Consider the following 27527-nt stretch of genomic DNA (forward strand, 5'->3'; position numbering starts at 1 on the left):
TTTTACCAAAAATTGGTTATTCTATTTCTATCCAGTTCCTTCTATAAAACCACCACTCTTCATTTATGTGATACAATGTCATTTTTTAGACTTGTAGTTTTATAGATGAAAACGAATGGAAAGACCAACTTGATAGAAGTATTAAAATTTAAGGCTAAAATATATTTTTAAATTAAATTAATCCAAAAAATTATATATTTTTTTTTTAAAATTAAAATGAAAATGACAATTCTCCAAATATAAAAGGTGTAATTCTGAATTTGGCAAAAAAGTTTTAAAAATGTGCTATAAGACAATCAACCTCAATCCACTATGACCTCACTTCAAATCCCAGTCGTGTATCTTGTTGATAAGGCTCTAGATGGATGGTGGTTTGAACAACAAACTATGTTCATTCATTTTTTATTTTATTATATCACGGTAGACCTAAAAAAAAGTTATTAAAAAGAGGCCAAGACTACCATTGCAGAACTCAGGAACAAAGGTTAGTAGGGTGGCATCATTAGGGTTGCTACTTTACTCTCCCAAAACTCCTCAACACTAGTCTTCCTAGCCTCTCTCTATAAACTTCTAACCAAACCCACATCCAATAATCTCATATTCTCAACAAAGCACACATAATGGCCCCTGAAGTGCCTGTAGATGTGTTCAAAGGCACAAAGAAGGTCTCTACTGCTCTTAACAACGGCTACTCTAAGGGGGCTTTCATAACATTTTTGGCTGGTAATGGTGACTATGTCAAGGGGGTTGTTTGTTTGGCAAAGGGTTTGCGCAAAGTCAAAAGTGCATACCCTTTAGTGGTTGCAATGTTACCTGACGTGCCTGAGGAGCATCGTGAGATCTTGAGGTCTCAAGGTTGCATCCTCCGCGAGATCGAGCCTATTTACCCACCTGAGAATGAAGTTCAATTTGCTATGGCTCACTTTGTCATCAACTACTCCAAACTTCGTATTTGGAATGTAAGTTGTATGTTAAAACTACTTACATAAATGATTTTAATATGAATAGTGTTAATGAATGATGGTCATGCATCCTTTGGTTGCTAGCTAGTATAGTAGTATGAGATTTTTTGAGAGACAATATTACTTTATGACCAGAAACGGAACCAGGATTCAAACTTAAAGGGGGCCGAAGTTCTTTGCTCAAAGATTTAAAAAAAATAGAATATCAATACTAGAGTTTGACAAAGTTGCATTATTAGCATTAATTTATTAATTATGATTTGTATTTTTTCTTTTGAAAAAAATATAATAATAGGATTTTATAATCAAGAGTTTTGCAAGTTAATTGGCATGTCTTAATATTTTTAAGATCTAACTAATTTGTGGAGGAAGAGATCAATATGTGGCATAGGAGTTGTCTCTATGGCTATGAGGGTGGAGTCATTTGAGAGGAAAATAGAGCTCTTGAGTGAGAGGGGGAAATAGGGTAAAGGTTATTGGGTTTTTGTGATTTTTTTTTTCTAGAATTTGTAATTGATTTATTGTTATTGTTTTTGGTTAAACCGGATTTATGATTTGTCCAAAAAATTTTCTTATTATCTGGATGTGTGAAATTTTTTATAGATTTCTTTTGTTATCTATTTGTTGGATTTCTTGGGTCAGTTTGTAAATTTTTTTGGGGAGGGGGGCCAAGTATATAAATTTAATAGTCAGAATTAAAATTTTTTTTGTTGATATACATACTAGTATTTTTTTTTTCAAAGGTTGTGGGGGGGGGGGGGGGTGTTATGCCCCCCTCAGCCCTTGAATAGTTCCATCCCTGATAATTTATGACTTTTTTAATTTGTTTGTATTTGTATATATATAGCAAAGACCTATTTATATACTAGCAACCTGTGTGTGTAATAGAGATCTCATTCAAAATAGAGGATAAGAATTCAAAACTCTTGAATGGTCAGGATGATACTACGAAATACATGTGTTATGAGGGATTTTGATTGCTCCTATACTTTTTTTTTTCATCCTAGATAAATTGAAGAAATCTTACTCTTACTCTTTTTTTATTTTTTTATTTTTTTTAATACAAGATAGAATTCTACTCTAACATAATCTAAGTGTATATGTGTATGAAACTCTCTCCTGGAGACTTGAATCCCGGCCCTTGTCCCTCACACTCCACAAGTCTTGTGGAGTGACCACTGCACCAAGGGTGTGCGGTGGTTCTTACTCTTACTCTTGAAAATAAATAAATGAATAAAATCTAGAATATTCGTTATTTATGAAGCCTACCTTATTTATTCAATCCTGTTTATATATATATATATATATATATATATATATATATATATAATATCAATGACAAAAATTTTATTTGAGTGTAGCTAGGCTTATCATAAGGCACTGAGCCTGACTTGTTTGTTTTTGAGTTTTTTTTTTTTAAAAAAATAAAAATAAAAATGAAGAAGAAGTGAGGTTCAAAACACTAATCCCTATTTCATATACAATACATTTTTGCACATTCATATGACTATGTACACATATCTATTTGATCATAAGTTGTATATGATATAATTTGCAGTTTGAGGAGTACAAGAAGATGATATATTTGGATGCTGATATTCAAGTGTTTGAAAACATAGACCATCTGTTTGACACACCAGACGGCTACTTCTATGCCACCATGGACTGTTTTTGCGAGAAGTTATGGAGCCAATCACTGCAATTCAAAATTGGGTACTGCCAACAGTGCCCTGACAGGGTACCATGGCCTGTTGACATGGGTTCTCCACCTCCCTTGTACTTTAATGCTGGCATGTTCGTTTTTAACCCTAGCCGTTCGACTTTTGACAAGTTTCTTGAGGTCCTCTATGCCACTCCGGTTACACCCTTCGCAGAGCAAGTAAGTTCTTATTTTTATAGTAATAATCATTAATTGGTTTTCCAATTTGTTGGTTTTTCATGTTATATATGGATTTTCTAAACTTATTATATATGTGGTAAAATTTATTATATCTTTAATATTACTCATTTAACAATCAATTTTTTCGTAGCTTGTTAAAGTATTAATTGTATTTTTTGAGGTTTCTTTAAGGTAGTAAGTTGTAATTTAAGTAACATTAGTTTTACATAAGCTTATCAAAACATATTTTTTGTTATTCAACAATCACAATAAATTAGGTTAATAGTCTTTAAAAATTTGTTATAAAAATAGTTCTCACCTTGGATCACCTTGTAGCTTTCATGCTCTAGGAAGAATATGATGGCAACTTGGTGTGAATCTTGTGGTGCATTTTATTATGATTTTTTTTTTTTTTTTTGGGGGGCTTGCAGATGCATTTTATTATCATAACAGTAGCAGTGACTTCAATTGTACTATTTGATATTAATATTACAATCATCTTTACTATCACTATCAATTTGGAAAAAGAATCCACTTCAAAAAAAAAAAAAAAAAAAAAAAATTGGAAAAAGAATCAAGGAAAAGTGAAAAGCTAGCTAGATATGGTACTTATGTATATTATTTACTGCTCTAAATATTTGGTAAAGAAATATTATTAAAAGTCTTGTTGTATGCTCACATAACAGGATTTCCTGAATATGTTCTTCGAAAAAGTGTACAAGCCCCTCCCTCTGGAATTCAACCTTGTTCTTGCTATGTTATGGCATCATCCTGAGAACATAGACATTGAGAAAGTTAAGGTGGCTCACTATTGTGCTACTGTAAGTACTCTTTCTCATTTATAATTTGTGAAATCTAAGATCATGCATAAGATAAAATTTAAAAAAAATAAAAACTTGTGCATGTATAAGATAACTGATATTTGATATTTTTTGTTAACCTTCTCCATTATATTCCACGTAAAATAGGGATCAAAACCATGGAGGTACACTGGCAAGGAACTTTACATGGACAGGGAGGACATCAAGATGTTGGTGAAAAAATGGTGGGATATTTATAACGATGAATCCCTTGATTTTAAGGGTGAAAACCCAGTTTCAGAGGAAGAGACATTCTCAAAGTCTTACATTATGGCTTCCATGCCTGAGCCCACCATTTCCTATATTCGTGCTCCCACTGCTGCTTGAGTGTTAACTAATAAGAAGAGAGAACTGTTGGAAGTTAGTATTTTCACAGAAAATACATATATGAAGCTGCTTAATATATGTGACCTTATTAATATTATAAGAAGTATCTCTACTTCTAGTTGAAACTTGATTGTATATCATGAACTTTTATTAAGAGACTTTCATGTATTACATGTATATTCTGAATGTGATGTATATGCATGCATCTCTCTCTCTTCCTTTCCAACTTTATTGTTCTTTTCTTTAATTCTAGAACATAGTGTTTGTAATGACATGATCACACTTGCTTTGGATATTGTTAGGAAATATGTGATTTGATAGCAGAAACATATGTCAATTTAGAATTGGCTAATCCTTTGACATAACACACTTTACTCATAATTGGATAGATCTATGATATATTTAATACTTCAAGGAACAAGGTTTTAAGTTCTTGTGTTAAAGCCATGCAAATCTGTCCAAGAAACAAGTGAAGTGCTGGATTTTAAAACTGTCGTTATCGAGGATTAATAAGTTGTCGAAACCCGATGCTCGACAGCTAGCTCAATAGATACCCTATCTGTTGAGATTTATGAAATTCAGTTTTTCAAAGCTGATTTTCATCTAGTCCATGTGTATATATTTGGGCTTTCTTTTCTCACAACCTTAAACATAAATAAGGGTTATTTTAAGGGCCGTAAAAGGTTGCACAAGTGTGAAGCAAAGTTTTGTTCTTGCAAATTGTGACCGGAGACAGAATTTGCCCTAGTTCATTTTTCTCTTGAAGAAGCTATTGTGTTTGTACAACGTAGAGTTTTGTAACCAAGGAGTTTCGTGATCTTCATCATGTGAGATGAACTGAAGAACTTTGCAGTCAACATCTTTCTCAAGTTGGTGATTAAGTCGCATACTGAGATTTGTGCATCTATTGGTTAGTCCCGTACTGGGAGTCGTGCATTAAAATGAGAGATTGTCACTACAAAACAAGTCCAATTGGATATTGGGATAAGGGTTCAAATGTAGGTTTGTACAAGGTATTGGGATTCCTTTACTTGTAAACGCTTGCTATGATAATAGTAAATTCTCGAGAGTTGTGACCTTAAAATCACCCAGTGAGGTTTTTGCCATGTAGGTTTTCCCCATTCGTAAACAAATCACCTTGTCAATTTAATTTCCACTGCATTTAGTTAATTGGTGATTTGTTTGTGCTACCACGCGTATTGCATGCTAATTGAATTAATTAATTAACTTGGCTAATTAATTTGTTAATTCATCACAAATGATCAATACATTCTTGGCCTATCAGATATCATTTGATTATTACATAAGTACAATTGTCGGCAAATCTAATATCACATTGTATCTATGCTTTATTCTCATTCCTGAAGTTAAATGTATTAAAATAATTATTAAATTCATTCTACTTAAGAATTTGTTTGGAGAGAGAGAGAGTAGACGAGAGTAAAATGTGATCAATCATTGTTAAGAAAATTTTGCGCATGTATGAGTTGATCGTTTGAAAATCAAGTGATTCTAAGATTATTGAAGATAGAGGTTTAGCTATATACACTTGAAATGGATGAAAAAAAAAAGTCCATTTTCCTGAGTAACTTAATTAGTATTAAACCTGACAGGGTTCTCATTTATTTATAATTAACATTTTTATATATCTTTTTGTATTATTAATTTTTGCCCTAACCTAATAGAGAATATTTTCATCATTTCAAAATTTGTCTCACACCCTAGAGTCGTCAAGGTCTAAGACATCATCAAACCCAATAGCATCGCCAGGCACCCAAGGGAGCATTAAGCCTCCCATGCGTTTGGTGATGCCAGTGGTAGCAATCAGACGCTTACTTGTCTGGTACTTTATGTGGCTAACGAACCTCCCTTAACCGACAATCCTCCATACTTAGCTCCTCACCATTTTGTACTCCTCCACTCAAGTATCTCCATATGAAAAAAACTTGCACATCAAGCCCAAAGATCCTTCTACATATTCGTATCCTCTAAAAATGGGAAGTTAAGTACAAGGATCTCAAATCATTAACTCCACCCCATAAGGAAAGAGCCTACATTCACAGGATCTTGATTAACTCTATATCACTATATAAGCATTACGCCCCCTCTTCTCCAAGGTATGAAGAATTTTCTAACTCTCATACTTTGAGTTATTGGAGATCTTAATTTCAATCACTTGCTTAACCTTTGGAGAGTTTTTGACCGACTCCCCACCATTGCTCTCTTTAGGCTCTTCACTTTTCTTTTTTCAAGTGCCCTGGCCTAGCTAGTCACTACGTGTGTGAACAATTGACTCACTGACGATTTTGTGCATCATCAAAACTTGTCAAAATTAGACAAAAAACTATTAAGCTATCTAAATCTTAAAGGAAAAGGTTGATATGGATAGAAGAATTCCTTAAACCCGTGGAAAAATGGCTCAACCCATTGAAAAAGACACATTCAGGAGTTAATTAAGTATCTTAAGATAAGCTTGAATTTTTGTCAAAAAAAGAAAAAAAAAAAAAAAAAAAAAAAAAGATATGCTTGAATTTGGTATGAGTTAGAGAAAGAAAGGGCAAATACCTTTTTGGCTTACAAATTACAAATACTCCATGTATGGATGAGAAGTGAGAACTGTGTTACCCTACACGTGGCAGCTTTATGATGGGTTTGGACGATCATGTCAAATACCATGTCCATCAGCCAATCACCTTTGTATTGGATTTTTGCTAGGTGATAGATTCCCAAACGAGCCAGCCCATTCCAGATACTCACATCATGATTATTATATTAGTCAAAGCAAACCCATAGCTTATTGAGACATTAAGCCACTTGAGCGTAGGTCATGGGTAATGAAACAAATCCCCAATATTTTGTGAAAGGCGATAATTAGTGGGGCAAAGAAAAAGAAAGAAAAGAAAAGGAAATTCGATGTTTGACCCCCACTTTATAAGCAATATTAGAAAAAAGGTATGAAGCTTGGGCAATTCATGACCTTTAGGTCTATAGCCAGTACGAAACTTGAGGTTTGAGCAATTCATGACGACCTATAAGCTTATAGCCAGAGATCATGTAACCTTTTTTATTTATTTATTTTTAGTTTGAATTAAGTAGTCATCCAAATTCACACTGTTTGAACGATTTTGGGCTTTTATGGCTTGTTTGGATTGAGAGAGATGAAGAGAGAAGAGTAGAGTTGGCAAAAAATGGGTTTGACTTACCTTTATTATTTTTTTAACTAAATATGTCATTTTATTTTAAATAAACAATGACAAATGGTAGTGAATTTTAATATTCACATTTTATTTAGTTAGTGAATGATGTTGTAATTTCACATTAAAACAAAATAAAATTCCTTTTTAAAAAGTACTAAAAAGCCAAACCTGTAAAAAAAATTACTTTAGAAGAGAAGACTAGAAGTGTCCACAACCATCTTCATTTTTTTTTTTTATCGAAAAAAAAAATCATCTATTACATTATCTTTATTTAGAGTATGCCAAAATATCCTATCAAAAAAAAAAATAATGAAAAAAAGTATGCCAAAAATCATCTGTAACCATCATTATGTCAACCAATAATGACAATGACAACAATTAAACTATAGCCGTGTCGACAATATGGAACAATCGCTCCACCAATAGTGTAATATACTATTCAAATTAACCACCTCAATTCCAAACTAAAAAAATCAAAAGTTGGACCAACTCAAGGTCATATTGCCATGCTCTATTGAATTTTCAGAACGTCATGGACAGACAAAGCAAGCCATAGTATGGTTTACATCCATAAGCATTTACCTACTCAGTGGTTTTATTTTAACTATCATTCATTTTTTATTTTATTATATCACTGTAGACCTAAAAAAAGTTATTAAAAAGAAAAATTAAAAAAAAAAAAAAAAAAAAAAAAAAGAAGGACAATAGAAATTGCATTTGAGTTTCATTTGATGTTCATTTGTCATGCATTTACTCCTCATTTGATGCTTATTTAAGGGGCCAAGACTACCATTGCAGAACTCAGGAACAAAGGTTAGTAGGGTGGCATCTTTAGGATTGCTAATTTACTCTCCCAAAACTCCTCAACACTAATCTTCCTAGCCTCTCTCTATAAACTTCTAATCAAACCCACATCCAATAATCTCATAATCTCAACAAAGCACACATAATGGCCCCTGAAGTGCCTGTAGATGTGTTCAAAGGCACAAACAAGGTCGCTACTGCTCTTAACAATGGCTACTCTAAGGGGGCTTTCATAACATTTTTGGCTGGTAATGGTGACTATGTCAAGGGGGTTGTTGGTTTGGCTAAGGGTTTGCGCAAAGTCAAAAGTGCATACCCTTTGGTTGTTGCAATGTTACCTGACGTGCCTGAGGAGCATCGTGAGATCTTGAGGTCTCAAGGTTGCATCCTCCACGAGATCGAGCCTATTTACCCACCTGAGAATGAAGTTCAATTTGCTATGGCTTACTATGTCATCAACTACTCCAAACTTCGTATTTGGAATGTAAGTTATATGTTAAAACTACTTACATAAATGCTTTTAACATGAATAGTGTTAATGAATGATGGTCATGCATCCTTTGGTTGCCAGCTAGTATAGTAGTATGAGATTTTTTGAGAGACAATATTGCTTTATGACTTTTTTTAATTTGTTTGTAATTGTATATATAGTAGTATGAGATTTTTTGAGAGACAATATTCCTTTATGACTTTCTTTAATTTCTCATTCAAAATAGAGGATAAGAATTCAAAACTCTTGAATGGTCAGGATGATACTACGAAATACATGGGTTATGATGGGTTTTGATTGCTCTCCTATACATTTTTTTTTTTTTTCATCCTAAATAAATTGAAGAAGTTTTACTTTTACTCTTGAAAATAAATAAATGAATAAAATCTAGACCATACGTTAGATTAATATGAAGCCTACCTTTTTTTTATTCAATCCTTTTTTTTTTTTAGAAATATCAATGACAAAAATTCTATTTGAATGTAGCTAGGCTTATCATAAGGCACTGAGCCTGACTTGTCTGTTTTTGAGTTAAAAAAAAATATTTTAAAAAAAAAAAGTGCGGTTCAAAACACTAATCCCTATTTCATGTACTGCATATGCATATGCAATACATGTTTGTACATCCATATGACTACGTACACATTAACAGATATCTATTTGATTATAACAAAAATCTGTGTATGATATGTAATTTGCAGTTTGAGGAGTACAAGAAGATGATATATTTGGATGCTGATATTCAAGTGTTTGAAAACATAGACCATCTGTTTGACACACCAGACGGCTACTTCTATGCCACCATGGACTGTTTTTGCGAGAAGACATGGAGCCATACACTGCAATTCAAAGTTGGGTACTGCCAACAGTGCCCTGATAGGGTGCCATGGCCTGTTGACATGGGTTCTCCACCTCCCATGTACTTTAATGCTGGCATGTTCGTTTTTAACCCTAGCCGTTCGACTTTTGACAAGCTTCTTGAGGTCCTCTATGCCACTCCGGTTACATCCTTCGCAGAGCAAGTGAGTTCTTCTATTTTTTATTTATAATCATTAATCGGTTTCCAATTTGTTGGTTTTTCATGTTATATATGGATTTGCTAAGCTTATTATATATGTGGTAAAATTTATGATATCTTTAATATTACTCATTTAACAATGAATTTTTTTAGCTTGTTAAGGTAGTAAGTGTATTTTTTTGAAAAGTTTTGTTAAAGTAGTAAGTCGTGATTTGAGTAATATTACTTTTACATAAGCTTATTAAAAATAAACATCATTTTTGTTATAAAACAATCACAATAAACTAGGTTAATAGTCTTAAAAAAGTTGTTAGGAAACCCAACCATGGATCGCCTTGTAGCTTTCATGCTCTAGGAAGAATATGATGGCAACTTAGGGGTGTGGATCATGTGATGCATTTTATTATCATAACAGAAGCAGTGACTTCAATTGTACTATTTGATATTAATGTCACAATCATCATTACTATCACTATCAATTTGGAAAAAGAATCAAGGAAAAGTGAAAAGCTAGCTAGATATGGTACTTATGTATATTATTTACTGCTCTAAATATTTGGTAAAGAAATGTTATTAAAAGTCTTGTTGTGTACACACATGACAGGATTTCCTGAATATGTTCTTCGAAAAAGTGTTCAAGCCCCTCCCTCTGGTATTCAACCTTGTTCTTGCTATGTTATGGCGCCATCCTGAGAACATAAACGTTGAGAAAGTCAAGGTGGCTCACTATTGTGCTGCTGTAAGTACTTTTTCTCATTCATAATTTGTGAAATCTAAGATCATGCATAAGATAAAATTTTTAAAAAATAAAAACTTGTGCATGTATAAGATAAATGATTTTTGATATTTTTTGTTAACCTTCTCCATTATATTCCACGTAAAATAGGGATCAAAACCATGGAGGTACACTGGCAAGGAAGTTAACATGGACAGGGAGGACATCAAGATGTTGGTGAAAAAATGGTGGGATATTTATAACGATGAATCCCTTGATTTTAAGGGTGAAAACCCAGTTTCGGAGGAACAGACATTCTCAAAGTCTTCCATTATGGCTTCCATGCCTGAGCCCACCATTTCCTATATTCCTGCTCCCACTGCTGCTTGAGTGTTAACTAATAAGAAGAGAGAACTGCCGCCTGAGCCCACCATTTTTTTTTTTGTCTTCCCTATTTTATACTTTTTCTAGGCTACTTGGCCTTTCTTTGTTGTGAGAAATCACAGAAAATACATATATGAAGCTGCTTAATATATGTGACCTTATTAATATCGTAAGAAGTATCCCTACTTGGCTACTTCATTTGAAACTTGAAAGAATGTATAACTTTTGTCTTGATTGTATATCAAGAACTTTTATTAATTACATGTATATTCTGAATGTGATCAGGGCCGGCTCTATGGTGGAGCAAAAAATGCGGCCGCCTAAGGTCCCAAGTAAAAAAAAGGCCCCCAAATTTTAACCAATAGGATTATTTATAATCAATAAATAAAATAATTTTTTTTACTAGATGAAAAACAAATAAAAAAATAGAGAAAAATGCAACGTCGTCCACAATATTTTTCACAACACTTTTACAACAATGCTAAGTAGTAGGTTGTTACAACTTATTGTTGATGGCAAAAAAATAATTATAGTGATATTTTCAAATAAAAACAGAAAGCAGTTTAAAATCTAGGATTTGTTGTAAAAAATATTGTGAATGTTGCACTTCTAAAAAAAAAGAATAATAATAAGAGTTTAATTAGCAAACTTTTACTAGTTTTCATCTAAATCTACCACTAACACCACTGTTTTACTTACCACTATCAATCTACCACATCAACAAGTATGAAAAATTTTGTCAAATTTTTTCTGTCTTAAAAATTCCAAAAAAAAAAAAAAAAAAAAAAATTTCTATGTAGTTCATGTTAATTAGTAATAATTTTGCATCTAAATTAAGATGATCAATTTTCGCCTTAGGCCCCCAAATGCATCAAGCCACCCCTGAATGTGATGTATATGCATGCATCTCTCTCTCTCTCTCTCCCTTTCCAACTTTATTATTCTTTTTTTTAATTCTAGAACATACTGTTTGTGATGACACATTGACATGTTCACACTTGCTTTGGATATCATCCGGTTATTAGATAAGTGCAATTGTCGGCAAATCTAATATTGCATCTTATCTGTGTTTTATTCTCATTCCAAAAGTTAAATGTATTAAAATAATTATTAAATTCATTTCGCTTAAGAATTTGTTTGGATTTTTTTTTTTTTGGGTAGGGTGGGGAGAGGAAGAGTAGACAGGAGTAAAATGTGATCAATCAATACAGGAGAAAATTTTGCACATGTATGAGTTGATTGTTTGATAATCAAGTGATTCTAAGATTAATGAAGATAGAGGTTTAGCTATATATATTTGAAATGGGTGGAAAAAAAAAAAGTCCATTTTCATGAGTAACTTAATTAGTTTTAAACCTGATAGGGAATATTTTCACCATTTCAAAATTTGTCTCACACCCTAGTGTCATCAAGGACTAAGACATCGTCAAACCCAATAGCATTGCCAGGCACCCAATGGCGCATCAGGCCTCCCACGCATCTGGTGATGCCAATGGCAATAGTCAGACGTTTACTCATCTGGTACTTCATGTGGCTGACAAATCTCCCTTAACCGAAAATACTCCATACTTAGCTCCGCATCATTTGCATGTCCTCCACTCAAGTATCTTTATATGAAAAGAACTTGCACATCACGCCAAAATATCCTTCTGCATATTCGTATCCTCTAAACATGGGAAGTTAAGCACAAGGATCTTGGGTCATTATCTCCATACTCTTCTTATAAGGAAAGAGCCTACATTCATGGGATCTTGGTTAGCTCTATATCATTATATAAGCACTAGGCCCCTTCTTCTCCAAGGTATGTAAAATTTCATAACTCTCATACTTTGAGTTATTAGAGATCATTTAGTCACTAGCTTAATCTTTGGAGTGTCTTTGGCCGACACCCCACCAGTGCTCTCTTTAGGTTCTTCACCTTTCATTTTTCAGGTGCCCCTAGCCTAGTCATTACATATGTGGAAAATTGACTCACTGACGATTTTGTACATCATCAAGACCTGACAAAGTTAGACCGAAAACTTTTAAGCTATCTAAATCTTAAAGGAAAAGGTTGATATGGATAGAAGAATTCCTTACCCCGTGGAAAAATGGCTAACCCATTGAAAAAGACCACATTCAGAAGTTAAGTATCTTAAGATAAGCTTGAATTTTTGTCAAAAAAAGAAAAAAAGATATGCTTGAATTTGGTATGACGTAGAATTCACGGAATTGAAGATTCTTCTATTGTTCAAAAAGGAAAATTGGGTGTCAATATCTGTGACTTGATGCCAAAGTCACTATTAGTGTAGACAAAGGGTAACTCAATAGAGACGAACAATATGCATTGGCGACTTCCTGCCGCTTCTTTGTTCCCCTCTCAGAGAAAGAAAGGGCAAATACCTTTTTGGCTTACAAATTACAGATACTCCATGTATGGATGAGAAGTGAGAACTGTGTTACCGTACACGTGGCAGCTTTGTGATGGGTTTGGACGATTATGTCAAATACCATCTCCATCATCCAATCACCTTTGTTTTGGATTTTTGCTGGGTGGTAGATTCCCAAACGAGCCAGCCCATTCATAGATACTCACATCATGATTACTATATTAGTCAAAGCAAACCCATAGCTTATTGAGACATTAAGCCACTTAAGCGTAGGTCATGGAGAATGAAACAAATCCCCAATATTTTGTGAAAGGCCATAACTAGTGGGGCAAAGAAAAAGAAGGAAAAGAAAAGAAAATTCGATGTTTGACCCCACTTTATAAGCAATATTAGAAAAAAGGCATGAAGCTTGGGCAAGTCATGACCTTTAAGCCTATAGCCAGTACGAAACTTAAGGCTTGAGCAATTCATGACCTTTAAGCTTATAGCCAGAGATCATGTAACCTTTTTTTTATTTTTTTATTTTTAGTTTGAATCATGAAGTAGACATCCCAAATTCACCGCTGTTTGAACGATTTAGGACTTTTATGGTTTGTTTGGATTGAGAGAAATAGAGAGGGAGAAAAGTAAAGTTGGCAAAAAATAGATTTGATTTACCTCTATTACTTTTTTAACTAGACATGTCCTTTTATTTTAAATATACAATGACAAGTAGTAGTATGTTTTAATCCTTACGTTTTATTTAGTTAGTAAGTGATGTGGCAATCTCACATTAAAACAAAATGAGATTCCTTTTTAAAAAGTATTGGAGGTAAGCAAAACCTGCAAAAAAAAAAAAAAAAAAAATGAATAAAATACTTTAGAAGAGAAGACACTAGAAGGGTCCACAACAATCTTCATTTTTTTTATTGGGAAAAAAAAAAAATCATCTGTTACGTTATCTTTATTTAGAGTATGCCAAAATATCCTATCAAAAAAAAAAAAAAAGAGTATGCCAAAATAAGATCTACCATCATTATGTCAACCAATAATGACAATGACAAACAATTAAACTATAGCCGTGTCGACAATCTGGTTCTGAACAATCACTCCACCAATAGTGTAATATACTTTTCAAATTAACCACCTCAATTCCAAACCAAAAAAATTAAAAGTTGGACCAACTCAAGGTCATGCTGCTATGCTCTATAGAATTTTCAGAAACTTCATGGACAGGCAAAGCAAGCGATAATATAGTTTACATCCATAAGCATCTACATTGGTGGAGCCATAATTTTAGCTATTTGGCTCTACCAAAAGCTACTTTATCTATTTTACTTTCTCACTTTACAAAACACCCAACATTAGTGGTTTTATTTTAATTTTCAACACAATAAAATAACATAAACAATATAATAAAATAATAATAATAAAAAAAAACAAACACCACAACCATCTCCACCAATGGCCACAACCACCCCTCTACTCTGGCAACCACAACACTATGTATAAAAAAAAAAAAAAACAAAACAAAACCACAACCACAACCACCAGCCATGACAACCAACCATCACAACTACAACCCACTGCCACTGCCACTGCCACAACCATAAACCACGAAACCCATAGCCAAAATCCACAAAACCCACTACCAAAGCCAAAATCATCCACCACCACTACCATAACCAAAATTAACCACCACAGCCACCAAACCCATATGAAAACACACACAAAAAACCCAATCACAGCAAAGAGAGAAGAGAGATGGGCAGCGGCGGCTTAGGCTGGAATAGGCGAGGTGGGTTTGTGGTGACTAGGTGAGGCGAGATCGGCGATGGGCAAGGGTGGGTCGAGCTATGCAAAGTGGGTCGACGAGGTGGGTCGGAGCTGGGCAAGTGAGGTCGGCGAATGTGGCGACTAGGTGGCTAGGCGAATGTGGCGACGAGGAGTAGAGAAGAAAATGGAGGACTGAGGAGAGAGAGAGAGAGAATGGGATGAAAAATGAGAAGGAAAAAAAAGGAAAAAAAAAAGAAAAAAAAAAAGAAAGGAAAAGAATAAAATATTCCTACTAGTTTGAACACTACAATAAAATAGTTTTTTATTTTTTTAATTTTTTTTTAACCTTTGAGCTACAGTGCACAGCCATCTTTGAGAAGCCAAATCTTTTAATTATAGCTCTACCATTGCAGCCCCAGTTTTGTGATTGGTGGTCCTAAAAATAACAATGCAGATTTTTAACACCACCAATACTAATGCTCTAACCATTTAGTCGGCATGTAAAAGAGTACTATCTAGAGTCTATCCATGCCCATTATAATATTGCCAATTGGCGACTGGGTGGCTGGGCGAATGTGGCGATGAGGAGTAGAGAAGAAAATGGAGGACTGAGGAGAGAGAGGGCACAGGATGAAAAAAAAAAAAATTCCTACTAATGTGAACACTACAATAAATAGTTATTTATTTATTTATTTATTTATTACTAATGCTCTAACCATTTAGTCGGCATGTAAAAGAGTACTATCTAGAGTCTATCCATGCCTATTATAATATTGCCAATTGGCGACTGGGTGGCTGGGTGAATGTGGCGACGAGGAGTAGAGAAGAAAATGGAGGACTAAGGAGAGAGGGCACAGGATGAAAAATGAGAAGGAAAAAAAGGAAAAGAATAAAATATTCCTACTAGTGTTACAATAAAATAGTTATTTATTTATTACTATTTATTTATTTATTACTAATACTCTAACCATTTAGTCGACATGTAAAAGAGTACTATCTAGAGTCTATCCATACCCATTATAATATTGCCAATTGGCGACTAGGTGGCTGGGCGAATGTGGCGATGAGGAGTAGAGAAGAAAATTGAGGACTAAGGAGAGAGAGGGCACGGGATGAAAAATGAGAAGGAAAAAAAAAAGGAAAAGAATAAAATATTCCTACTAGTGTGAACACTACAATAAAATAGTTATTTATTTATTTATTACTTTTTTTTTCTTTCTTTCTTTTTTTAACCTTTGAGCTATAGTGCACAACTATCTTTGGCTGTACACTGTAGTTGAGGGCGGCTGGGCGAATGTGGCGACGAGGAGTAGAGAAGAAAATGGAGGACTGAGGAGAAAGAGGGCACGGGATGAAAAATGAGAAGGAAAAAAAAAAAGGAAAAGAATAAAATATTCCTACTAGTGTGAACACAACAATAAAATAATTATTTATTTATTTATTACTTTTTTTTTTTTTTTTTTTTTTTTTACCTTTAAGCTACAGTGCACAACCATCTTTGGCTGTACATTGTAGTTGAGAAGTGATGTGCATTGATAATAGCTTAATTTTGCATATTTATATCATTATTAAAAAGTATTGTCATACTTATTTTGAATTAATTCATGTATTTTATATTTGGTTTTGAAATAATGCTGAATAATCAATTTTGTGCTTAATTGAATTTGATTGCGTGAATTTGTCTTTTATAGGATAATGGAATTAAATAAGTGGATTTGTACAAAGAAGAAAACTAATAGACTTTACTTTTACAAGGGCCATGATGATGTCAAAGAGGGTCAACCCAATTAAATTTAAATCCAATTGGAGCAAGGAATCAAAATAAATTTGCACCAAATCCAAGTCCAATTCGGATTAGGATTCCAGCATGCACATCAGTTAGTATTTTTGGCATAACTTTCTGCTCAGATGTCCAATAAAGATGATTCAAGTTGGGCTGGAAAGTTAACTTAACGGGCTACAACTTTTTAGTTTACCAAAAGTACGAATTCATACGTTAAATGGGCCAAAATCGTCGGTTAAGTGAAGCTTAAAAATATGAGATTTTCTCCAAACGGGAATTCAACTTGTAATAAGATTTCTTGACCTATTTAAAGGCTCTTTAGGGCAAAATTCAGAGGGGCTGAGGCTAGTGGGCTAAGGGCTGAATGTATAGAGAGTTGCGGCTACCTCTTCCATGACAGTTAGATTTAATTATTTTTCTAGTTTAATGTTTAGTATTTTATTTTTGTGTTTTCTTTCAATTACTATGAGTAGCTAAATTTATAATTAGGGTTGAAGATGAAACCTTGTTAAGGATTATCAGTAATATTTATGTGATTTTATTTTTCCCACAATAGTTGCTCTTTAATGATTTAAATTGTTCTTGCTTCATATCAATTGACTAAGATGAGATTCTAGATATGAGTTCAATCATGTTTTTCTCATGACTTAGGATTTGTCTTAATTAATTGAATGCTTGGTATATTATTTCTTGATTTTAAAATTGGATATCTTTTGTGATTTGTTTGTCAACAGATACAATTGATGATTTGATTTTATACCTAGGAAGTGAAGACGAGCATGCTTTAGCTATTTAAATAGAAGTTTTAATGATAATATTTTCCATGATAGCAACATTGATTTCTAGATTATCATGTAATAGTTGGGAAAAATTAATGATCATAAATATATGCTGATATGAATTAACAAGACGGTTTCCAAAACCTTAATTCCTTTCTTTAGATTGTTTACATCTCTTTACTGCTTTATATTATATATTTGCTTAGTTTAATTATTTGTTTAGTTTATTTAATTGCAAACAACCAATTTTTATTAAACTAGATTAGGATTAATTTGGTTAAGGTTTAATTAATTTTCCTACGTTCATTCACGTCCCTGTAGGTTCATTCAAGCCAAATCTTTTAATTATAACTCCTCCATTGCAACCCCAGTTTTGTGATTGGTGGTCCTAAAAATAGCAATATAAATTTTTAACACCACCAAAACTAATGCTCTAACTATTTAGTCGGCATGTAAAAGAGTACTATCTAGAGTCTATCCATGCCCATTATAATATTGCCAATTGCCAAGGCACAGTGGTAGCCAAGCTGGACTTTCTAATATGCAGTTGAAAAGCCAATCGTCTCAACATGAACTGGTTTAAATGGCAATAGCAAACGCGCCAGCCAACACCAAAACCATATTGGGTTAGAAATTAGACCTTGGTCTTGAAATACAAGAAATTAGAAAAACCACGAGTGAAACTTGCTTAACAGACTTCCATAGTTACAAAACTTTACAGATATGGGTTGGTCAAATGCATGATGCAAGATACTACTATATATCCAAGGGACTGAAGGGACCGTCGTCACCTTCTTCGTATTCCTCTTCTTGAAACTCTAGCACCTGGAGGCTGTCATTTTCAAAAAGAAAAGGTGCAAGTTCGCTTTTCTGGTTGGACTTTCTATCATTCATCTCTATAACCGAGATAATCTTTTCCTTGATACAATCTTCAACAATTTCACCTCCAACTCCCTCAGGCTGCAAACCAAGAAGAGAGAAGCATTCTCCTTGGAAGCTTGAATCCTTGGAGGACAAGATTAGGCCAGCAATGGTTTTTGCAAGATCAGGGGCACAATTGCGAATCTGAAAAATGAAAAGCACCAAGTTCAGACTAAACTCACCAACATGAGTACGTCAAGTTGATAGATCAGCACAAAATAAGATGCTTACTTAGTCGTGAACCGCTGTCCACGGACAAGTAAAATCCTTAATAACAAGAAAAAAAAAAAAAAAACCCTTCCTCACAACAGAAAGAGTTATATATTTATATACATTCTGGTTCATGCCGTATGAGATGCAACTTGTTTGTTAACCCAACAAGAGGGGACAAATTTGTTAGTTTTATTAAAGTTTTTCTCAAAGCAATGCATGTTCTTGATAACTCAATTTTCAAGTTCTCTTGATTTTGTTTGACAGTAAATGCATCAAACCCTGCAACAATAGCAAGAATTTACGGGTTGATTATAGTGCTAAACAATTATGCCATTTGCTAATGTGCAAAAATGTACCGCTTATATAGACTTTGACTAAGGCAATTACATATAACAACACAAACACAATGTATAATCCCTCATAACCAAAAAAATTTTAGATTTATAATCCATGTGTTAGAACATTAGGAGATATCATTTTCATTTTGAGCATTATAAAAAGGACACAGTTTACCTCTAAAAACTAGTTTGGCAGAATCTCCTCCAATCCATTATTTAGTAATTCAAATAACCATCCATGTGTATTTTAGTCACATGACTCAATTAAGTTATCTAAACAAAGCATAATAACTATTTAAATAATTTGTGATTAAAAAAATGTGTATGCTCAATTTGACTTGTCATGTAATGGGTTGGATGGAATTTTCTCCAAACTAGTTTGAAGGAAAATTCTGATCATATAAAAATATGAACTTCTGGAGCTCCCTCGAATGAAATGTTGACCAGCTGAAATTTGAAATTTCATAGATTTATTGTTGTAAAAAGTAAATTGTTATAATGATAACCGCACATGTTAGAAAACCCTATACACACACACAAACATATAATTGTGGAAGAGAATAGTGACATGACATAAAAAATATTAATGCATAATAAACATCAACATTATTTTCTTACCCGCTACAGTAGAAATTTTAAAGACGTCATCTACTTGTGAGAGAGAGATTTACCTTGAGGGCGTGGGCACTTAGAAGAACTCCTGCATGCTTTTCCTTCAAATCATCCAATGCAAGTTTCACTGATTTTTTTATAAGATTTCGGTCAAGTTGAGTTTTCCTTGCTGATGGTATCATATCTTTGGCGACAAGTCAAGGAAGAGGCATGTACACAGTACTTATGTCCAAATTTCTTTTTTTAGTTTCACATGTCTATGTTGTTTTCTTTAAAGTCTACAGAAAAGATATCCAATGAAAGAAAATTTTAAATCCGTAAAGGGACTGAGACCCTGCTGACCCCCCTGTGCCAATATATTAACATGTAGTGCAAAACACTCATGCATACCTACAAAAAAGCATAGATATATGCATATATAAACGTAATGGGAACTACGATCAGAAAGCATAAAAGGGTTGACATTTAGCCATATCAGAAACTGAAGCTTATTTTACAAACTTGGATATTGATCATGGTAACAGTGGAGGACAATGTCAATATGAGCAGATGGTGGCAAGCCTTCCCATTCCAGCAATGCATAGCCATGTTGGTTCACGATACTACCCAAAGTCAATCCATAACTTCTCCAGTCAATGCTAGTTAATGCCTTCACAGATGATGGGGGAATTGAACAAGGCGTGAAATCTTTAAAACACAAAACCTGAATACAAAAAAAAATTCACAATCATCCAAATCCTTTATGAGGAGAACCCGGGTTCAAATCCCCCCACCTATCACCTATCGAAACAATTGAATTATCAAAAAACTAAAAAGAACCAGCCAAATAAACAAATTAAAACAAGCATTACTGGTAGTAAAAGTAGTTTGCTTAGATATTAATCTATATTTCCTCTAATGAACTTCATTGGTCTTTAAATTCTTTCTTCAGATAGTTAATTTGAACACTCACATCATATCAAAATTTTTCTATGCTGAAATTCATTTGCACATGGTTTGGACTATATTAACCCATCATTCCAATATGATAAAATAGCATACCTAAAGACATGGTATAAGTATATTACCAAATTCAAAGTAGATTATATTTTTGACAGTAGATTATTGAATAATAATTCAACAGCATCTTTTGTAAATTTCATATATATGAGAAAGTTGTCTTGGATTGACCCAGGGCAGTATAGCCTAAGACACCTACCTTTCTTCTATCCCAAAAGTCATTTGCACATGGTTTGGACTTCGGACTAATATACTAATCAATCATTCTAGCATATGATGACATTAGCATACCTAAGGACATTGTATTGCCCAATTCAAAGTAGATTAGACGGTTAACACTGGATTAACTTCATAATAAATTCAACCGCATGCTTTTGTAAATTTCATATATATGAGAAAGCTGTCTTGGATTGATCCAATGACAGCATAGCCTAAAAAATGCACGAACTTTACTGCATACTTTGACAAATTTAAATAAAAGGAAATGTGAAATCCATGACAATGAAGGAAGTAAATTGTTTCACAAGTTTCCAAGAAAGTTGTCCAACAATAGGAATGGGCTTTAATCCTTCCCCTTTCCTGTATCAAGGTGGGAGCAGAGATTGACAAAACTCTAACCAAACTACAACTTGATCAGATGATATTTTTAAAACATACATTATGGGAATTGAACTTGAGTGACGGCATGACAATGTAAGAGCCTTACTGGTCAACAAAGTGATTCAAATGTTGATGTTTGATTTGCTTGATATTCAATAACCATTTGGCCTCTATACAAACAAATCCTAAAATTCAACATCTTATTGCACAGACACATTTGTATAAATGAAAAGGAAAAAAAAAAAAAAAGGTTGATTGATAACATCCTTGCCACTGACATATTTAGGCTCTCTGGAACCAAAAAAACAATATTTCTGAATTAGTGCTCATAGATCTTAATCTATGCCTTTTGTACTGATCGTATCATGGAACTTACATTTTTTTGAAGAAGTTCATGGAAGTTACATCTTCTGTCATTATATATTCGATTAGGAATTAATTATGAAGAAAAATCAAACCATGAGCTATAACAGGTGTGGTAAAAAAAACAACATTTTACAAATATATCTAGCATGCAACTTCTGCATTCAGTGGCAAATGAATTTATAATCATAAAGTTCTATAGCAAAAAAAGGTTACATAGCTGGGCTTTAATGATTCTTATGCAGAATACAAGCAAATGCAAGTGATCCAATTTCCAATCAGGCTTCACATTTTAACAAGATATATTTGATAGTTATTCTTTGTTATAAAAGAGCTGAAATGATGTAAAATTGAAGAGAAGAAATATACCTCACTTTTAGCACCACATGGTCTGAAGCAAGTACTGGTTGGCTCTGATATTTCACTTATCAAAATGACAGCTTCCATCACCAGTCCAGTATTCCTAAGGCCTTCTGTGCAGCATGCTATTCCACTCCCAACCTTGAGATGCTCCCTAACCAGAGGTTCATATATAGATAGATCATCAAGTAGAGGCTTACAAATTATTGAAATTAATATTCACATGATTAAGCATGCAATATTTTACAAAGAATAAAGCTAACCACGTAACCACGCAATAATGGAATTAATAACTCTTGCCTGATTCATCCTCTTTTCTCCTGAATCAATGCAAGCGGAGCCCAGAAGATAAATAGGAACATAAGCATGAATTTGGTGTATGAACTTACAAACTTGGAAAGCAAGAGCCACACTTTTTACTTGAGCTATTTCCATGCTTTAAAATATAATCTTCAAGGCCTGACTTTAAACGTTCAAGATTTGAGGCTGAAAAATGTAAGGGATTGGACTCATTTGCTAGAAAGACATTTTCATATCGCAATCCAGAAGCATCATCATGTTCAACTACCAATTCATACGCAACATTCTGGACAAAAAATAAAGGTTATCAATTAGTTAGCGTCATTGTGATCATCACAACTAGACAAATTTGCATGATCCTTCTCTTATTGAATGTTAAAAGTATGAAATAAATATTACACAAAATTAATCAAGCTCAAAGTTATAAGAGGAGATTTTCTAGCAGCATCAACAATTTCTTAAAGGTCACCATTGTTTACCCAAAAAAAAAAAAAATGTAAGCCTTAAAAAAAAGGAAAAAATTTCTTCAGTTCTTTTCACGAAGTACAAGATGATTAATAACATGAAAATCTTTATTACGTAAAACAAGAGCAGTAAATAGGACTCACAGGAATCTTTAGAACAAGCATCTGCAAAACCAATAGGGAACAGATTAGAGTAAATAAAGAGAAAACTGAAGAAAAGGTTTTCAACAAGCACTTGATGAAGAAGTATGGAAAGTGAGTTAAGAAATGTAAACAATGAAGCAATCTATTATCAATCAATTAGAACAAAAGACACCATATTCCAATCAACTAAGATTTTAAGGATCCTCAAATTGCTTAAAAGTGCATCCAACACTTAACTTGATTCAACCACTACTAGCCATGTAAAAACAAAAGAACTATGTCCCAGCAAGAATAATACTAAGTCACTGTGATCTTAAATTCTTCCATTAACTTAACCGCTAGCCTTGTCAAATCTATTAGAGAGAGAGAGAGAGAGAGAGAGAGAGATGTTCAACATAAACAATACTACATCACTGTAATCTCAAGTCCTTTCTTTAATCATTTTCAAGACCATGTATGTGTTTTTTTTTTTTTTTTTTTTTTTTTTTTTTTTTTTTTGCAAGACAACAATAAATATTCAAAAGTTGACAAACAATCTGATCAGGTATTTGCAGATAGTCAAAAGCAAGTTACAATTATAAACCTACATTGTTTGACAGAAAAGAAACAACTGAATCTGCAGAATAGGGATAACAGACCTTTTGAAAGAAACAATTGATATCCGCCAGTAAAACATCAAGACTTTCAGAGATGGAAAGACATACTTCGGTCCCACTGGAAAAAAAAAAATCATCAAATAATTATGACAAGGTAATCTATAAATCAGCAACTTAAAAGTTCAATTAACTTGCATGCCTGAATTTCACACCATTCTTAGGGTTTGAAGGTAGCCTAGTCAGCCTCCTGGCAGACGCACTTTCTTTTAGATTTAACTGATAATTAAATACCTCATTGTCACATATGCCTGCAATCTCCACAAATAACACCAGCAACACTAAAATAGATGCTAAACATTTAAACGAAACGAAATAATATATATAGATATATATATATATATATATATATATGAATTCAAATAAGAATTTTCAAGGTTGCGTTTGGAAACTTGAATTTGGAATTGGATTTTAAATCAATAGATTTGAAATGCCTTGGATTTTAATCACTCAAATCCAAATTCACATGACCAAATCCTGCTATCCAAACGCACCACAAGAATCTGGCCTTCTCGGTTCCAAGAATTACTATAATTCATCCACATGGTCAATGGAAATTAACAGATAACCCTAAACCAAACGTGTGCGAAACACAATCACGAAGTAATTCATAAACAACCTTGCTCATAGTACATAAAAGTAGTAGTTTTCAGAAAAGTTCTTATATCACATCAAAGCACAATTACCCTTAGAAAACGAAACTTACTAGTAGTTCTGACAGAAAGCACTCCATCTGCATCACAATGCCAGAAACCAATCAAACCACCCATCAAACAATCGCATATAAACAAAAGCATTTCTCCCCACAAATTCAAATAACTATACAGTTTTTCCAACGCGGAAACGACTACAGCCAATGTTAGCATTAATTGAACCTCAGTTCTCTCTACTTACCCCACTTTTCGGCAATAATAGCTTCCCTCGGAAACTTCAAGTCCTGAAACTCCTCCAGGCAGCTTCCAATCCCGGTATCCGAAACTGCTCATTACGAAGAAAAAAAAAAAAAAAAAAAACCCTCTTGTCACACACCTCTGATCCTTCTCAAATGTAATCTCTTAAGAATCAATTTAGAAATTCACTTAGCCAAAAAAAGGAAACGTTTATCGACAATATTCGAATTAAAACGACGTAGTTTTAGCCTCTGTTACCTTCTCTACAACATTATGAAACTATAAGCGATTTTTCAAATTTATCACAATACTCAAAGTAAAATCAAATTAATAGAGAGAGAGAGAGAGAGAGTTACTTGAAATGCGAAGAAGGAGAGGATCAGAATTTGGAGAGAATTTGAGAACAACAGAGAGTCTGCATAAATCTTCGGACAATCGGCATCTTTGAATCGCAGAAGAAATTAACTGTAAGCAATGGATATCAGAAATGGGTTGCGATCGATGAAGAAATTTGAGATTTCTTTTTAGGGATTGGAGAATTTGACTTACATGCAGACAGATTGGATGAACTGAAGCAAACTCCATTGGAGAGAAAATCTGTGAAGGAATTTTCCCGCGCGATTGCGAGGAAAATTTGGGAGCCGAAGGGTGATTTTGAAAAAGCGAGAGACAAGGCTGAATTGAGTAACATGGGCCTGACACAAACTTAAATATAATGGGCCTGCGGCCGCACAGCCCAAACTTGCAAGGACGTTTATAGTTCCAATCACAAAGGGGTAAATTGAACTTATTTCCCCAAGTTTTTCCATTATTATTTGTTACACTCATATATAGAATAAAAGACTTGTCTATATATATATATATATATATATATATATAACCGAAACTTTTGAAACTCCCACATTTTTCCACATCAACATTATTTTAAAAAAATAAAACTATTGAAAAAAATAAAACTATTAATACATCAGCATTATTTTTGGCAGCCGTACTCTAATTCTCGGGATTTTGAAGCAAACGTGGCCACAATCCTTATCGTCCTCCTCTGCGCACTCATATGTGCTTTGGTTCTCAACTCCGCCATTTGCTACTTCCTACGTGGTGGTGGTGGTGGCAATAATCACCAACAACCACTACCCCAAAATCAACAAGAAGTACAACATGATGAGTGAAAGAGCACGCTAGAGAAAGAGGTAGCTGATACGTTAATTGCAGGTCCGAGCTTGGTGTTTTCGACAGGGATGAAGCTGGCTGGAATGAAAGCAAAGTGTGCGATTTGCTTGTCAGAGTTCGTGGAGGGAGAGGGGATTCGTGTGTTAGGAAGGTGTAACCATGGCTTCCACGTGAACTACATTCAATAGTGGTTGTCTTCCCACACCTCCTATCCTACTTGCCATCGCAGCTGTCTACCTCCCTCTCCTATTCCTACACAACCTTGCAGCCAAACCAATACTGGAGAAGGACCAATTCTCTCTCTCTCTCATGATCACCATTAAAAGTTCAAGGATAAAAAAAATAAATAAATAAATAAAAATAAATAAAAACTATTAAAAAAAAAACTAAAACCCTAAACACCGTAACTATTTCTAACCCAATAACTATTTCTCCCCAAAACAAACCCGATAAAATTTACTCTCTTCAACTCCTAAACAAAACCCGATACAAAAACCTATTTCTCAATCTCCGTCTCTCCTTCAAATGCAAACACAAACTCAACCCAACAAACACTGCAAGACCCATACGTAGGAACCAACCTAACATCAGACTACTGGAACGGATACAGGTAAAATCTTTTATATTAATCTTGGGTGTTTAATAGGATATAGGTTCGGCTATTTTGTTTGATTTTGATTTAAGAAAATTGTTCAGATTTTGTTTTGATTTAGAATTGGTTTTTATCAATACTCGAAACCCTAATATAGGTTCTCCCTCAATTTTGGATCCTTTCAATATATCAAATTTTACTACAAGAAACATCAATGCTAATAGGAAATTTCAGCTTCTACTAAATGAAGCAGGCTTGATTTGATCACAGCAAGATAGAGAGGTGTTCATTGTCCAAATGAACCTCTCTATCTCTCTCTTTTTTTTAAATAACTGTAAAATTGTATCAGAAGTATTTAGGATAATCTAATAGAAAACTTTCCATCCTTATTGAAATAGTGAAATGGTTGTTTACCTAATTGCTCTAGAAAAAACATAGTGATTATTTATTGTGGGGCCAAGGAACTTAGCAACCTCGGCCCGCTTTGTACTGGGCCTAAGGCCTGCGCCGAGGAGGGAAAAATGTCCGAGGACGCACGAAGAAAGCCCAAACGTTCTAGAGACGATGTCGAGGACGATCTTGTCCCCCCAGAAGGAAAGGATGGCACGCCATCAAAGGTATCTTCCCAGAGCGCCCCCAGAAGAAAGGACGAGCACAGAAGGACACACACGGGGGTATGGTGTGAGAGCAATTCAAGGAAAAGCTGTCACCTCCACATTAAATGCACCGAACTAATTTTCTGGCCGCATTAATGAGGAAAGGACCCCTGAATAGTGCGTCCTTGGTTGCCGCAACTCACAGAGGGTTTGGGAAAGTGACTGATGGGACGAGCATTCAAGTGATGACCTACACGATAAACAAGTGGAGGGTCAAGATCGACTGGAAAGAAATATATAATGTGAGAGACCCTTCAAGAATGGGGGATCGCGGAAAAGAGAGTAGGAGGAGAGAAAAAGGAGAAAGCGGTGTCAATCTGCATGGTCTTGAAAACCATTGTAACCTAGTACTGAAAGTAGAAGAAGAAGAGCACTAAGTTCCTTGGACGAAACGCCCGAGGACAAAATTTCATACTTTAATCCATTTCCTTATTGCTCAGCCTACATCTAACCGTGTCTAGTGATTGTGGTTCAGACTAGGACCTAGTTCTTAAACCTACTCTCTAAAAATTCATTGTATTGGGCCAGTTGGACTTGAGACCTTTCGTCCAATAGGAGCGCTCAAACCCCCCCCCCCCTACATTTACTTTTTTGTTGATGGGTTGGTTTGATTTTCTTTAAACTTTGTATTACATGTTGATATTGGTAACATAAATGTGCATACATATGTTTTGTTTGAAACATAATTTCCAATTAGCTTTTGTATAGCAGACAGTTTAGCCTCACTATAAAAATTACTGTTGTGTCTTGAACTGAGTAGAATTTATTTAATTCAGCAACCTACTTATTTTAAGATAAGTGTTAATGTAATTTAATATTACCAATTATTAAGCCAAGAGCAGCAGCAATTTTATCAAAGTTTGAGAATTTGACTTTTCATTGTATTGTGGTTCATCTATTTGATTTTTAAATAGTTTTTATGTTTAT

At 34.0% G+C, this 27527-nt stretch overlaps 3 protein-coding genes across 3 annotated transcripts; 2 read left to right on the forward strand and 1 right to left on the reverse strand.

The window, feature by feature from the left end:
* The first annotated feature begins 424 nt into the window (after nt 1-424).
* LOC126718486 (galactinol synthase 1-like) lies at nt 425-10912 on the forward strand. The gene is made up of 5 exons (XM_050420707.1): nt 425-554; nt 8109-8513; nt 9221-9541; nt 10142-10276; nt 10424-10912. Exons 2-5 carry the CDS (start codon nt 8175-8177, stop codon nt 10640-10642), a joined length of 1014 nt encoding a protein of 337 aa, XP_050276664.1. The 5' UTR covers nt 425-554; nt 8109-8174; the 3' UTR covers nt 10643-10912.
* On the forward strand, nt 550-4254 carry LOC126718485 (galactinol synthase 1-like). The gene is made up of 4 exons (XM_050420706.1): nt 550-959; nt 2521-2841; nt 3528-3662; nt 3810-4254. The coding sequence occupies exons 1-4, from the start codon at nt 621-623 to the stop codon at nt 4026-4028; spliced, it is 1014 nt and encodes a 337-aa protein (XP_050276663.1). The 5' UTR covers nt 550-620; the 3' UTR covers nt 4029-4254.
* A 6912-nt stretch (nt 10913-17824) lies between the features above and the next one.
* LOC126718487 (type 2 DNA topoisomerase 6 subunit B-like) lies at nt 17825-24868 on the reverse strand. The gene is made up of 12 exons (XM_050420708.1): nt 24729-24868; nt 24536-24644; nt 24184-24267; nt 23996-24022; nt 23432-23540; nt 23275-23350; nt 22637-22657; nt 22118-22314; nt 21738-21882; nt 19908-20109; nt 19466-19590; nt 17825-18387 (listed from the first exon to the last, which is right to left on the reverse strand). Exons 1-12 carry the CDS (start codon nt 24762-24764, stop codon nt 18079-18081), a joined length of 1440 nt encoding a protein of 479 aa, XP_050276665.1. The 5' UTR covers nt 24765-24868; the 3' UTR covers nt 17825-18078.
* Nucleotides 24869-27527: the final 2659 nt, after the last annotated feature.

This window comes from Quercus robur, chromosome 3 (genome assembly GCF_932294415.1).
Source record: "Quercus robur chromosome 3, dhQueRobu3.1, whole genome shotgun sequence".
Taxonomy (NCBI): domain Eukaryota; kingdom Viridiplantae; phylum Streptophyta; class Magnoliopsida; order Fagales; family Fagaceae; genus Quercus; species Quercus robur.

Coding starts and splice junctions, on each gene's coding strand:
- LOC126718485 (XM_050420706.1), top strand. CDS start 621: ATGGCCCCTGAAGTGCCTGTAGATGTGTTCAAAGGCACAAAGAAGGTC. Junction 960..2,520: donor CCAAACTTCGTATTTGGAAT/GTAAGTTGTATG, acceptor TATAATTTGCAG/TTTGAGGAGTACAAGAAGAT. Junction 2,842..3,527: donor TTACACCCTTCGCAGAGCAA/GTAAGTTCTTAT, acceptor CTCACATAACAG/GATTTCCTGAATATGTTCTT.
- LOC126718486 (XM_050420707.1), top strand. CDS start 8,175: ATGGCCCCTGAAGTGCCTGTAGATGTGTTCAAAGGCACAAACAAGGTC. Junction 9,542..10,141: donor TTACATCCTTCGCAGAGCAA/GTGAGTTCTTCT, acceptor CACACATGACAG/GATTTCCTGAATATGTTCTT. Junction 10,277..10,423: donor TGGCTCACTATTGTGCTGCT/GTAAGTACTTTT, acceptor CACGTAAAATAG/GGATCAAAACCATGGAGGTA.
- LOC126718487 (XM_050420708.1), bottom strand. CDS start 24,764: ATGGAGTTTGCTTCAGTTCATCCAATCTGTCTGCAT. Junction 22,658..23,274: donor TCAATTGTTTCTTTCAAAAG/GTCTGTTATCCC, acceptor TTGGTTTTGCAG/ATGCTTGTTCTAAAGATTCC. Junction 21,883..22,117: donor GGCTCTTGCTTTCCAAGTTT/GTAAGTTCATAC, acceptor ACCTCTGGTTAG/GGAGCATCTCAAGGTTGGGA.